At 44.6% G+C, this 13,638-nt stretch overlaps 4 protein-coding genes across 4 annotated transcripts; 2 read left to right on the top strand and 2 right to left on the bottom strand.

Moving 5' to 3' along the window:
- The first annotated feature begins 662 nt into the window (after window positions 1–662).
- K450DRAFT_243123 (uncharacterized protein) lies at window positions 663–2,478 on the top strand. Its single transcript, XM_051589372.1, has 6 exons — window positions 663–952; window positions 1,037–1,162; window positions 1,233–1,417; window positions 1,481–1,529; window positions 1,607–2,061; window positions 2,134–2,478. The coding sequence occupies exons 1-6, from the start codon at window positions 946–948 to the stop codon at window positions 2,317–2,319; spliced, it is 1,008 nt and encodes a 335-aa protein (XP_051444179.1). The 5' UTR covers window positions 663–945; the 3' UTR covers window positions 2,320–2,478.
- Window positions 2,479–2,484: 6 nt separating this feature from the next.
- Window positions 2,485–7,078, bottom strand: K450DRAFT_243119 (uncharacterized protein). Its single transcript, XM_051589371.1, has 3 exons — window positions 6,510–7,078; window positions 6,422–6,436; window positions 2,485–6,324 (listed from the first exon to the last, which is right to left on the bottom strand). The coding sequence occupies exons 1-3, from the start codon at window positions 6,894–6,896 to the stop codon at window positions 2,638–2,640; spliced, it is 4,089 nt and encodes a 1,362-aa protein (XP_051444178.1). The 5' UTR covers window positions 6,897–7,078; the 3' UTR covers window positions 2,485–2,637.
- Window positions 7,079–7,302: 224 nt separating this feature from the next.
- On the top strand, window positions 7,303–10,221 carry K450DRAFT_243116 (uncharacterized protein). Its single transcript, XM_051589370.1, has 7 exons — window positions 7,303–7,573; window positions 7,659–7,773; window positions 7,836–8,253; window positions 8,381–8,976; window positions 9,049–9,888; window positions 9,988–10,079; window positions 10,155–10,221. Exons 1-7 carry the CDS (start codon window positions 7,380–7,382, stop codon window positions 10,195–10,197), a joined length of 2,298 nt encoding a protein of 765 aa, XP_051444177.1. The 5' UTR covers window positions 7,303–7,379; the 3' UTR covers window positions 10,198–10,221.
- Window positions 10,150–13,230, bottom strand: K450DRAFT_243109 (uncharacterized protein). The gene is made up of 6 exons (XM_051589369.1): window positions 13,176–13,230; window positions 13,079–13,110; window positions 12,926–13,000; window positions 11,561–12,838; window positions 10,640–11,482; window positions 10,150–10,559 (listed from the first exon to the last, which is right to left on the bottom strand). Exons 1-6 carry the CDS (start codon window positions 13,192–13,194, stop codon window positions 10,416–10,418), a joined length of 2,391 nt encoding a protein of 796 aa, XP_051444176.1. The 5' UTR covers window positions 13,195–13,230; the 3' UTR covers window positions 10,150–10,415.
- Window positions 13,231–13,638: the final 408 nt, after the last annotated feature.

The raw sequence follows: 13,638 nt of genomic DNA, 5'->3' as shown, positions 1-13,638 counted from the left end.
TGTTACTATTTAGCGAAGGGACAAAAGGGGATATTAATCAGTTTTGGTGACATCTACCAAAGAGTTGGTGTCGAGGTAATAGGGCGGTTAGTAAGTGAAGGTAGCTTGTTGTGCTTGCATGTTAACAAAAGAGATGGATAAAAATCAGATGATATAATGCAACGTTGTTTTTGTCGTTATAACGAGTTTCGTGTGTTTGGTCCTACATCAAAAACGGGTTTTCGACATCGTACCTATGTGGTTTTCTTGTGCTCCCTATCACCACAGACTTGCACTGCTCCTGCTGGGCCCCTTTGTTTGATCAAAAGCATTGCATGCTCGAATTGTGTTAGTGGCAATATTGGAAAAAGGCCAGAACCGCTTTTTGGTCTTTTTTTTCGCATTAATCATAGATTTGTATTAATCGAATCCTATATTTCTTTTTGCCAAGCTAACCTTTGAGTACGGTGTTTACGAGACGTCACATCAAGCATTAGACAACAGAAAAAGGACTATTTCGAATGAAAGGCTGCAGTCATGCATCTTGAATATCACTATGCAACAGGTTGAAGAAGACAATGACTGGATGGCGATAGGAAGCAACGCAAACGCTGGCATAGAAGGTGCTATTTCAAAATGATCAAACCTCCGCTCACTACATCCATCTAATATCAAAACGCAATGAACCTTTAAAGCTACGCAGACTGGCATGCCAGATGTACTAATGATAGCTATATCCATTAATTTTTAATATAGACGTTGTTTAAATGTATAACAGAACCCCAGGAAACGTTATTCGCGGCCGTTCCTTTCGCACATGTTGAAAACCTTCAGTGCGCTAGCAAGATTTACGTGCCATTGCGCCATAACGTATCAGCCAATAAGGAGCAGATAAATTTCCCCGCTTTGCTTTTTCAATTCATAGCCTACCAAAGCTTAGCTGTTATTCTCTCCAGCAAACCCATAATGTCAGGTATGGTAATCGGTTACATATCATATGGAGATCAAGGCACTGAGGACCTTCTGTGACCAAGCACTAACTTAACATGTCATACAGTACTTGCAGCAGAAAGAAAAGTTGCCATTCAAGCAGTCCTTCAAGCAAGCAAGGTGTGCCAGTCAGTCTTCAAGAATCTTGTCTCCGGCGAAACTATCACAAAGAATGATAAGTCACCAGTAACTGGTAAGTCCTGCTGCATTGTGCTGTACCAATTCTGCATTGGACGAGATTCTTACGGAGAACGGAAAAATAGTTGCCGACTTTTCCGCTCAGGCTGTGGTCAACACGTATTTAGGCGAGCATTTCCCTGAGGACCCTATTGTTGGAGAGGAGGACTCAAAGGATTTGCGTGACGATGCAGGAAAGGCTTTACGTGAAAAGGTCCTTGAGCTTACTAATGGCGTTTTTAGCGAGTCCGAGAAGCTGAGTGAAGACAAAGTAAGGAGCCGGCTACACGTCATACGAAACCACTTCATATCACCAAAACTAACATCACTTCAGCTCCTGGAAGCCATTGACCGAGGCAACTATGCCGGTGGTGCTACTGGTCGTAAGTTCAGAACTTGGAGATATAACTTTTGTCGTTCGACCCATGTCGTCTAATTGTCTGTTTCCACCTTCCGAAAGGTCATTGGGCTCTCGACCCTATTGATGGTACTAAGGGTTTCTTGCGTGGTGGACAATACGCCGTTTGCCTTGCCCTTATTGTCGACGGTGAGGTGCAATTGGGTGTCATGGGTTGCCCTAACCTGCCCGTTGATGCCTCCAAGCCTGATGGTCCTCGTGGTTCTTTGTTCATTGCTGTCAAGGGACAAGGCGCCTTCCAACGCGCCTTCAGTGATACCAACGAGACACCTATCAAGTTCTCAGATATTAACTCCACTCAACAAGCAACCTTCTGCGAATCTGTGGAGTCAGGTCACTCTTCACATAGCGACTCTGCACAAATCGCTCAATTGTTGGGAATCACCCGCGAACCTGTTCGTATGGACAGTCAAGCCAAGTACTGCTCCATTTCTCGCGGTGATGCCGATATTTATCTTAGACTTCCCACCAGTGCTACCTACGTTGAAAAGATCTGGGTGAGTATAACTTGGTAAAATGCAAGCCTCGGCTTTAACATTGGAATTCTAAACTAACAACCATGGATGCAGGATCATGCTTCCGGTTCTTTGTTGGTAACTGAGGCTGGTGGCGCCATCTCTGATGTGAACGGTAACAAGCTCGATTTTTCCGTCGGTCGCACTCTTGCCAAGAACAAGGGAGTGATTGCTTCCAATGCTAGCATTCATGAACAAGTACTCAAAGCAGTGCAAACCGTCTTGTCCAAGAAGCAGTAATTTCTTAAACATTGATAAAGATTATACATATATAAAAGTATCTCATTCGAGAGTCCGAATGCTCTCCGTGTATATCTTTGTTTGCAATTTGTAAAAAAGAAAAAAAAATGTGAACGGTCAGGGTATATAAAGTAAAGAGACTGGAAGAAAAAACATGGAAAAACAGCTTTTTGAGTAGTGAAATCAGAATGAAACGAAATCTGTACAGCGGAAAGAGTTTGATTACAGTATTGAAACTTTGCGTGTGCGGTATATGTGTGTGTGTGTGAGTGTGTGTTTGAATGTAATGGGGGGGGGGTTTTCAGAATAGCTTGGGAACTAGGATCGCTCGCTACTAGTAGCGCTACGAGTTTCAGCGTCCTCTTCACGAGGCTCCAGGCGTAAGCTACGGGTATACAGCTCTTGATCATTGGCATCAATTGCATCCAAACTCTTGTGTAAAAAGAGTTGTAACTCCTCAACGGGAACCAGTCTGTATGGGAGTTGGAATCTCTGGATCTCACTGATCACTTTGGTGGCTTTGATATGCTTGTCGAAATTAATGAGTTCCTTGCCGGCACTGGTTGTGCGAACGTTGGAGTTGCCATCGTCAATGAAAGTCATATCAGTGAGGTAGACGCCTAAAAATGGAAGACAAGGAGCAATAGCTCCCTTCAGGCGTTGTCGGTATTTTGCAAAATTACGTGAAGTGTCCGTGGCACCTCGCATAGTTTCCAGTGTGTTCTTGTGTCTGGTGGAAAGGAGATCCCAAGTACGTCGCAGACGGGAAACGCCAGTTGAGTCTAAGGCACTCCTGATGGCCATCAAGGTATTATAGTTTTGTAATTGTAAGCAGGCATCGCCGACTTTAATCCAGTACTTGATGACAGCTGCTCGTCGTTTGACTTCTTTTTCAGCCAACACACTGTCGGCAATCCAGCCTGTTACTCTCGTACTCAATTGAATCATGGCTTTGACGTGAATGGCTGAGCTAACACCGACTTTCTTCTTGAACTCTTGGCCAAGCATTTCTTGAGGCGCGATGTCACAGAACAACGTGTTCTCAATGAGTGTCATTTGCCTAGCCAGCTCAGTGGGCTCAATGTCCAGTAAATTAAGTTGTTGCCAAGCATCTTGATCGGTAGCAAACTTCTTCAGTTGCTGGCGTAAATGCTTTGAAATGATAGGTGTGGGAGGTGGGGCGGTCAACGACGAGTCACTGTTGTCATCAAACATGGTAAGGTTGAACAAAGATGATCCGGTGATAGATGAGGCTTTGTGTGAAAAGTTCAAGCTTCCATAGGATTTTGTCTTTTGCAAATTGGGTCGTGGCAATGGCTTTTGTTGTGCTTGCTGATGTTCAATAATAGTACCACGACGAGAACGAAGAACTTGCTGTTGCTGCAATTGTCCCTCCGAACCACAGGTGAAACGACGGTTGATCAGTTCTACCATACGCTTTGCCGGGCCTGGCATAGCCTTGGCCATGCTGTCGGCCGCAAACTCCATGAGAGGATCACGCATATTGAGGTCATGTTCAGCACTGAAAAAGCCTTCTAGCCAAGTCTTGATCACGTTGTACACTCGCAACCTGATGGGAACTTGTATGCGGTTGGTCCAGAGTTCGAGTTCGCCTTCAGAGAGAGGCATGTCACCAGGGGGTTGAATGGAAAAGCGCTCCTTCAACAATTGAAAAAAGTCCTCTGGAGATGTGAACAAATGAAAATTGAGCAAAAAAGCGTTGGAGAAGGTGATGTCGGTTGCCTTGTCGTGCATTGTCAAACGTTCAATTAAAGCTTTCAAGCTGCCACCCATGACTTGTCCTTCAACGTTGAAGATCACATTATCATCATCCATTGCTTGGGGTTCCAAAAACCATGGCAAGACCTCTTCTGGTTCCTTTGTTTGGCGTTCCTTTACCTCTGGTGCAGGTGGAATGATAGGGTCGGTATCACGCCAACTGCTTGCTCGACGTAGGTAAGGGAGAGCTGGTGGTTTGAAATGACTTGACTCACGGTTTGGCATTGGCTTATGAGAGTCGTCTTCCTTGTTCTGTCTAAGGGACATCTTGAGAGAGGAAACACTCATCCCACGTGAACGTCTAACCTGACGCAATATCGTATCCGTAGGTGTACTTTTGCTACTGGCAACCCGAAGATTTTGTGGTGGCAATGACAAGCTCTGTTGGGAACGTTGGTCTCTATAAGCTGTGTTCCGCTGTGGCTGTTGACTATAAGGACGTTCATTGAAGGTAATAGTAGGAGGAGAGTTAGCCTCCTCTGGTAAGTTAGGCATACCATCGCTGGCAACATCACTCAAGCGAGAGCTAGAATGCACTCTGAAGGTGATGGAATCCACATCGCTGATAGGACTCATCGGTTCTGGAGAAGTTACAGGAGTCAAATGGTAAGATTCAATAGATGATCGAAGTGACTGTCGGAATAATCGGGATGATGTTCCACTTGTTCTAGATGAATTTCCGCTAAAATGACGAACATCATTGAATTTGATGGAAGATGAATGTCGCTGGTGCTCGCTGACATCCTCATTGGAAATGGAACGATCTATTGGTCGATGTGTCATATCCAATGCTTGAGGTGGATTATAACTATTGGATTTGTTCAGTAAGCTAGGACGACAAGGACCAACTACGTCATCCAAACTACAAGCATCGCCTATGGCCAAAGCATCAATTTGTTCCATCTCCTCGGTTTCAGGTTCCTGAAAGGCATCTTCGGTTTCCATCTTGTCATCGTCGGCCAATTCGAAAGCAACATGTTGCCTGGCAGCAATTTCCTTGACGGCGAAGTGTGCATCGACTTGAATTAAGGCCTGTGCTTGGTCCAACGATTTTCTACCTTCCGAAGTGGCATGGTTTTCCAGCTGAGCTTGGACTTGGTGTAGATCGTCTTCATCTAGGCTTGAATCCGGAGTATGACCACGTTCTCGTTCGACATCTTCCAAATATTGACCTTTAAGAACATCCAAACTAGTGGCTTTCCGACTCAGATAACTCAATGTTTGTGCTCGCCGGAGGCTTGCCGACATCTCCAGTCGTTCCCTTGCACTGGTATCATTGACATTGACGTCGTGACTGTTATCTGCCAAAAATCGCATGGCTCGTAAAGAGTCGAGAATAGCAACCCGAACACGTTCTATACTAGTTTGCACGTGCTCATTGTCTTCTTTCTGCTCGTCCATGGAAGCACCATATAGGGAAGAAGCCACTCTGACAGCTGTCACAAGATTGGTCGCCGCTGTATAGATGGCTTCCTTCGACAGAACAACCGACACCATATTAGGTTCTTCTTGAACATTAGCTGTCTCCGATCCTAGGTCGTGTTCCAGCACGGATAGATAGGCTCGGACTGCCTCGACAGCCTTTCTTGTCATCTCCAGAATCTCTGCTCTTTTCTCGAAGTTGATAGTGCCATGCGCCGTGATATCGTCCAACAGGCTAAAAACATTGATGCGATGTCCCTCCAGCTTATCCACTATAGTCCTCTCTCGTGTTCCAACCTTGAGGGCTGCCGATATATTATTGTCATCTATTTTGAATTCACCTCCATTCTGCGCAGGATTACCCATGCCACTTTCTCGTGCAACAGCCGCATAGTCTTTGACGACTTCTATTAATTCGTTGGCTGATTTGGCCAAGTCAGCCTGAGATCGTGTTTGAATGACCAAATGACTTAAGCAGGATAGGACAGCTCTTCGTTGGTCAGCTAATTCGGGAAAACTGTCGAGTAATGGAGCGTCGTTTGCCATTGCACCAGAACAAGCTAGCAAGTATCTGACAGCGGAGATAACATCGGACAGATAGAGTGATGGGTCGTTGGCAGCTGCTAACAAGCTTGCTGATTGTATGATGGGATTAATAAGATTATCCCAGCTAACCAGGAGATGAGAGGCTCTTGAACGGCGATGATGTAGACGTCTTTCTGATTTCTTTGCGGGTTGGTGCTCTGCCAATAGCGCCCGTGCCATTTGTAACCGTGACGGAAGGACTAATTCTGGACATCGGGCCTGTAAAACGGTAGAGTACACAATTAGAAACCACCATTAATTTGACATCCCGAACTAATTATGGTGTTGCAGAAAAAGAGACACTATGAATAATTACCAGCGAGATATGTTGCTAATATAGACATTAAATGGGTTAGTCATACTGTGAACAAAGCCATGCTAAATTATTCGTAAAATCCACCTACGTCTTCGTTACTGCAAAGGCTGTCAGAATTGCTACTGCTGCTACTGCTGCTGTTCTCTTCTACGGCATCCTCTTCTTCATCAGAATAGGTTTCAGTGCGGACGGCTTCTCCTATCATGCCAACATAATTTGAAGGGAACCAGCCCCTGTTTCCATTGCATGATCCATCCCACCATCCACTATCATCTCTGCCCAAGACTTCAATGATATTGCCACGAGAAAAACATAGACAATTCTCAGCATCTTCAGCTGATAAATTGGTTGGAATATAGTCGTGCAACGCTTGGACAAAATGAGATGTGAGGGTTGAAAGTAGTGGAGGAGAAGTTGGTGATAATGGACTAGGCGGTGGGGAGGTGTGAGGTGGGGGTTGCTTGAATCGCGACATGAGATGAGGGTGATTGAGAAGAGATGAGCCCAACAAAAAGAAAGAAGAAAAGAAAAGAAAAAGATAATGATAGATATAAGGAGTCAATCCAATTTTGTAAGGAGAAGCGCGAGACAACCTCAAACTTCAAAAAGATTTTCTCCTTGTTGAATCAAAGAAATTGCCCCACACGTGGATCAGGTTGCTAGTCCTTTCTTTTGTGGGTTTGTCCATAGTTTCTATTCTATGGTGGCAAGATTCATTCATGACTAGATACCTAGCTACATAACATTGAATACAAATATATCCGCATAACCGCTATAGATGTGGGAAGCTTACTACCAGTTATTGGTACAACATGGCAAGAGATCGTCAGAGGTGGGCCGCTCTTAATGGTCAAAGATCGCCGTCAAATTTAAATCGCAGTCACCGACACACACCACTTGAAGCCTTGCCCCCCCCCAACAAGGAACCTGCTTGGAGCTGACAATTGCCAATCCTACCATGCCGGCCATTTCACCGGAGTTACCACCCACACCGACGCCTTCAGATTACAAGTTGCTCACCAACATCAACGACATTAGAGAATGTCTACGAAAATTAGATGCAGAAGAAAATGCCATAGACGCGAGATTAGATGTCATTCTGGATAACCGATCTCGCTTGGAAGGCACTATCTATCAGCTGAGCTCTATGAAGTAATGGACTATCTTAACTTTTTTTGGGGCTTCTTTTCCATGTACTGACCTCCCCCTCCTGCTAAACTCTCCCCCCAAAACACAGACCTAAACTTTCCAAGTTGAAAACGGATGGATCCCGCATGGTGACTATAATCAGTGGTACTTCCTCTTTAGCTGAACGCGTCAGTGACAAAGTGAGAAAATTAGATCTGGAACAGGTAACGTTATTTCTCGAGAAGAAAATTTCTTGGGTGCCATGCTGACATGTGCCTTCTGCCAGTCCCGTGTCAAAGAAGCCATTCATCAAGTTGAAGAGGTGCAGGATCTTAAGCAGTGTATCACCAGTATGCAAGATGCAATGTTACGCCGAGATTACGACGATGCTGCCACGTTGCTACATCAATCATTTGGCGTCGATCGATCCATATTGGAGGGTTCCTTTGCGGAGTACACCGTACCAACGTCAGAGAATCCAGATAACCCTACCAAAACTATTTCTGACGTTAAGGCTGCGCTATTTGACATTTTCTCCAAACAATTTGACATGGCGGTTAGCAGCCGGGACCAAAAGGAAATTACTCGATACTTCAAGCTGTTTCCGTTGATTGGTTGTCACAAGGAAGGATTACAAAGATACTCAAATTTTGTGTGTGGATTGGTTAGAGATCAAGGCTCCGAAAGTTTGCGGGTTGACAAAGGTAAGCGCTCATCCCTACCAGTTCACTGCTGGGAAATGGCTGTGTGTGTGTGTGTTTTTTTTTTTGCCCCTAGATGACTCGTGTGTACTTACTCCCCACTTTCAACACCCAAAAACAACCAAAAAAGTTCCCAGCACAAGCTTTTACGCCGATACCATCACAGCGCTTTTTGAGAACGTGGCTCTCATAATAAATCAGCACCAACCCATGGTCCAAGCTCACTATGGTCCTGGAAGTATGCTTCATGTCATTCAACGACTACAAGAAGAAACCGATACCCAAAGCATGCGGATATTTGTACGTTATTCAAATGAACGCAAAATTGATCGCCGAATATCTGAAATTCGCACCGTCGGCTTATCTCAGCTAAGATCTCCTACCCTTTCGAGAGTCAACCCGTCCAACACCACATCTCCATCCATCCAGTCACCAGATCCTACTCTGGCTAACCCATTACTTGATCCCAGAGAACTGGATATAAGTTCGAACGAACTCGCTGTCATGAGTCAGCGTAGTGCATTGTTCCACCGGTTCCTTCGTGCTCGTGCAAAAGAAGAACTTGAAGCCATACCCAACGAAGAGGAATTCTGGAAGGATACTAATCGCAAGCAATATGATTCAGATGGTCTTCTGGTGATGTCCAGACTGAGCAAACGGGTCTCTGATCTGTTAGATAGCTATCTCATTATGGAGGAATATTTGGTCCGCCGCAGTGTGAACATGGTACGTAACTTGTCTTTTTTGGTTTATGAATATCTTCAAAATTCAAAACAATCTAATTTGGTTTACGATCAGGCCATGAGCATTGACGAATACGACAGTGCAGTGGGAGAAACATCATCATGCGTGGACGATGTCTTTTTTATATTGAAAAAAGTGACCCGCCGGTGTATATCCACAGCTCACCTCGATACCATCACTTCCATGATCAATCTTCTCATTAAGATCATTGAAAGTGAATATATTGGATTTCTCCAACGCAAAATGTCAGCTGCATTCACCGGACACGAACCAGGCAACTCCAAAGCTGTCGAATTAGCTAAATTGTCTTATATGGTTGTCCTCAACAACCTGGACGTCAGTTCATTGTACATACAACGCCTTTCTGAAGAAGCACTAGATCATGCAGATACCAACCTCATCGAAGGTGAAGGATACCAGAGTCTCGAAAAGGCATTGAAACAGCTTGGTAACTTGTCAGATAGTATGAAAAAGCGACTGACTACTGGACTGGAACAACTTTTTGGCCAAACCCTCAAACCTCGTGTACGACCGTTATTCCAGGAGGCCTATCGGGATGTCAAGTATGTACTAGATGAGGACGAGTACAACGAAGCGGATTCAAATGATGCTTTCGTGCGACGATTCACACAAGGTTTCTCCAAGCTGATCGACATATACCGACGCACTTTTACTGAACCGAACTTTGCACATATGCTTGATTTAATGGTGACAGCTGTAACGAAGCAGTGGGAAAAAATCGTCCTTCAAACTCGCTTCAATCAACTGGGTGCCTTACGCTTCGACAAAGACCTGCGAAGTTTGACCCATTACTTATCCAACCTAACTGACTGGTCTACCCGAGATAAGATGACCCGTCTGAATCAAACGGCAACGGTGCTGAGTTTTGAAACGGTAAGTTCATTCAACGTGCTGAAAAAAAAAAAAATAGATTCTTCACAATCAATGGCCGATCGTGTCCCTGACTCCTTCCCATGCTCTGCTCTCCTTTAGCCATCTGAAATCTATGAGTACTGGGGTAGCAAGGCTGGACCTGTTACTTGGCGACTGACCGTGACTGAAATTAAAAAGCTCATGATGTTAAGGTACGTGTTGGTTTGTAGTCACCGTCTTCTTTTCAAATTCACTTTGGCTCATTGATCCACCCTGCTATACCACAGAATCGACTTGGACCATGACGAAATTTCCAATTTAGAGCTATAGCCTTAATGGCATGGTTTGCTATTAATAACAAGAATTTCAAAATAGGATCACTTTATAGTGGATGCGTGGGTGTGTCGGTCGGCATTTACAAATAAAAACATAAAAGAGGAAAGAGAAAATGTGCTAGATTGCAGAAAGCAACGGTATGTTGGAGGCAAAAGAAAAAGAGGGGGGGGGGGGTTGTGAAGGCGGAAAGCCATGCGGATCGCTATAGATGCTTAACCGCTGCAACTGACACAAGCATCCTTGTTATCGATAGAGCAAACCATAGCAGCTTCATTTTCCTCCTGAGTCTTCTGGCTGTACTCCTTGAGAGAAAGACGATCCACGGTTTGGTTGAGGGAAGCTTGGTCAACGGTAAACTAAGGGAAAACAAACAAAAAGTGAGTGATGAAGGTGGCGGAGAAAGGCGGATCAATAGTAAAAAGCCTGTGAGACATACCTTGATAGCGTCGACAGCAGGTCTGGTTCGCAAGTAGTACATGCCAGTCTTTAAACCCTTCTTCCAGGCATAGAAATGCATACTGGTCAAACGGCCAAAGTTAGGTTCGGCAATAAAGATGTTGAGACTCTGACTCTGATCAATAAAGGCGCCGCGATCCGCTGCCATGTCGATAACAACCCGTTGAGAGATTTCCCACACTGTCTTGTAAAGATCCTTGAGATTTTGGGGAATAGAAGTAACCTTTTGGATGGATCCATTGTCAGAGATAATTTGATTCTTAACAGTATCATCCCAGAGACCAGACTCGACCAGGTCCTTGAGCAACCATGGGTTGACAATCTGGAATTCACCAGCAAGAACTCGGCGAGTATACAAGTTGGAAGTATAAGGCTCAAAGCATTCATTGAAGCCCAAAATTTGTGAAGTGGAGGCTGTTGGCATTGGAGCGACCAGCAACGAGTTGCGAACGCCATGTTTAGCAACTTTTTGCTTGAGTTCATCCCAATTCCAGAGATCAGTCGGGGTAACATCCCACATATCATATTGAAAGATACCCTTTGAGACAGGTGATCCAGCATAAGTTTCATAAGTACCCTTCTCTTGAGCGAGTTCGCAAGAAGCTTCAAGAGCAGCGTGATAAATTGTTTCGAAAATCTGGATATTGAGTTCGCGAGCTTCAGCAGAGTCAAATGGATATCGCATCAGCATGAAGGCATCAGCAAGACCTTGAACACCGAGACCAATAGGTCGGTGTCGCATGTTGGAGTAACGTGCTTCCTCGACAGGGTAGTAATTGACATCAATGATCTTGTCCAAGTTACGGGTAATGACTTTGGTGACCTAAAGGAATTGATAATTGTCAGTATCGGAGAAGGATACCGATATCTCACACTGTATGAATCAAAAAAGCCCACTCACATCATGAAGTTTTTGGAAGTCGTACTTTTCACGATTGATAACATAAGAAGGCAAGGCAATACTAGCCAGATTGCACACAGCAATTTCACCGGGAGCAGAGTACTCAACAATTTCGGTGCAAAGGTTGCTGCATTTAATGGTGCCAAGATTTTGTTGGTTAGACTTGCGATTACAAGCATCCTTGTAAAGCATATAAGGGGTTCCAGTTTCTGTTTGAGATTCCAAGATGGCAAACCAAAGCTTCTGTGCCTTGATGGTCTTACGACCACGGCCTTCCCGTTCATAGCGTTCATAAAGAGCTTCGAACTCGTCACCCCAAACTTCGTGCAAGTTGGGAGCTTCGCTTGGGCAGAACAAAGTCCAGTCACCGTTGGCTTCAACACGCTTCATGAACAAGTCAGGGATCCAGAGAGCATAGAAAAGATCGCGCGCGCGGTTCTCCTCTTTTCCAGTATTCTTCTTCAAGTCCAAAAAGTCGAAGACATCAGCGTGCCAAGGCTCAAGATACATAGCAAAGGCTCCTGGCCGCTTGTTACCACCTTGATCAACGTAACGTGCAGTGTTGTTATAAACACGCAACATTGGGACAATACCGTTAGAATAGCCATTGGTTCCAGCAATGTAGGATCCGGATGCACGGATGTTGTGGATATTGAGGCCAATACCACCAGCAGTCTTGGAAATTTGGGAACAAGCCTTCAACGTTTCATAGATGCCTTCAATGGAATCTTCTTTCATGGTCAAAAGGAAACACGAGGACATTTGGGGTCTTGGTGTGCCAGCATTGAATAAAGTAGGACTGGCATGTGTAAAGTAGCGCTCTGACAAAAGATTGTAGGTCTCGATGGCGGCCTCAATATCTTCTCCGTGGATACCAACAGCAACACGCATAAGCAAATGTTGTGGTCTTTCAGCAACCTTGCCATTGATCTTGAGAAGATAAGAACGTTCCAAGGTCTTGAAACCAAAGTAGTTGTAGCTGAAATCGCGATCGTAAATGATGGCAGAGTTCAAACGTTCAGCATTGGCTTGGACAATCTTGTAGACATCGTCAGAGATCATAGGTCCAGGCTTATCGGTCTTGGGATTAATATAGTTGTAAAGATCGTCGACAACCTGTGAGAACTGCTTGGTGGTCTCCTTGTGCAAATTGGAAATAGCAATACGAGCAGCCAGAATAGCATAATCAGGATGCTTGGTGGTCATGTACGCCGCGGTCTCGGCAGCAAGGTTATCCAATTCCACAGTAGTAACACCTTGGTAGACACCGGAAATAACCTACAGCATATGGATTTTTTTGGTTCCGCCAGGTTAGTTTTGACTGGTGCACAAAGATTACAAATGCACAAGGTTTGCAAATCTCACCTTCTGGGTAATGGCGACGGGATCTACAAAGTTCATGTCCAAACCATAGCATAGCTTGTTAATTCTAGCTGTGATCTGTGAAGAATGCAGGTGGATTAGTCATTTGATAATGGCTGTGAGACATTGGCTCAATCTCGCAATCAATGGCCATACCTTGTCAAAAGCAACGCGCTCGCGTCTACCGTCTAGGGAACAAGTATTATTAACACGCTCTGGTTCAATTTTATGTATGTTGTTCAAAGGCAATTACCTCGTTTATAGACAAACATCGATTGGAAGGGAAGAAAAGGAAAAAGAAAGGGAGAAAAAAAAATTCAGACGCGCTTGTCGCGTCGAATATCGTCTGGATTTTTTTTTTTCACTGCGCTGCTTCAATTTCAAAGCGTGTCATGGTGTCTTCGCATCCACTTCTGTTTATATTATACGAACCCCTCGTATATAACCAAGCAAGAATGATACGCGAATATTCGATAGGAGTATGCTCATGCAAATGTAAGTGATTGCGTATTATACTGCTCGATGTGACAAATGAACTACTGCTACCAATGCTCTTTGCCCAGACACGCGATAGGCGGTCAACAGCCAACGACATATGGTTGACTTGTAACGTGTCGTTTACCCTTCGATAGTATATTGAAAAAATGTTTCTTCAACGCGAATACTACATGATACGGGACAAGAGCCTAGATCATGCCATCAGAAGCCCGCTCCCT

Source organism: Umbelopsis ramanniana (genome assembly GCF_025399195.1).
Source record: "Umbelopsis ramanniana AG unplaced genomic scaffold K450scaffold_31, whole genome shotgun sequence".
Lineage (NCBI taxonomy): Eukaryota > Fungi > Mucoromycota > Umbelopsidomycetes > Umbelopsidales > Umbelopsidaceae > Umbelopsis > Umbelopsis ramanniana.
The sequence above is the reverse complement of the archived record's forward strand: the minus strand, read 5'-3'. Positions and strand labels throughout refer to the sequence as shown.

What these genes read in the sequence shown, in the direction of transcription:
- K450DRAFT_243116 (XM_051589370.1), top strand. Translation starts at nt 7,380, where the DNA reads ATGCCGGCCATTTCACCGGAGTTACCACCCACACCGACGCCTTCAGAT. An exon ending in AAGTTTGCGGGTTGACAAAG is followed by an intron (nt 8,254 to 8,380) that starts GTAAGCGCTCAT and finishes CAACCAAAAAAG; the next exon opens with TTCCCAGCACAAGCTTTTAC. An exon ending in AAAAAGCTCATGATGTTAAG is followed by an intron (nt 10,080 to 10,154) that starts GTACGTGTTGGT and finishes GCTATACCACAG; the next exon opens with AATCGACTTGGACCATGACG.
- K450DRAFT_243109 (XM_051589369.1), bottom strand. An exon ending in CCGTCGCCATTACCCAGAAG is followed by an intron (nt 12,839 to 12,925) that starts GTGAGATTTGCA and finishes CATATGCTGTAG; the next exon opens with GTTATTTCCGGTGTCTACCA. An exon ending in CTGCTGTCGACGCTATCAAG is followed by an intron (nt 10,560 to 10,639) that starts GTATGTCTCACA and finishes GTTTTCCCTTAG; the next exon opens with TTTACCGTTGACCAAGCTTC.
- K450DRAFT_243123 (XM_051589372.1), top strand. An exon ending in TGATAAGTCACCAGTAACTG is followed by an intron (nt 1,163 to 1,232) that starts GTAAGTCCTGCT and finishes ACGGAAAAATAG; the next exon opens with TTGCCGACTTTTCCGCTCAG. An exon ending in AGAAGCTGAGTGAAGACAAA is followed by an intron (nt 1,418 to 1,480) that starts GTAAGGAGCCGG and finishes ACATCACTTCAG; the next exon opens with CTCCTGGAAGCCATTGACCG.
- K450DRAFT_243119 (XM_051589371.1), bottom strand. Translation starts at nt 6,896, where the DNA reads ATGTCGCGATTCAAGCAACCCCCACCTCACACCTCCCCACCGCCTAGT.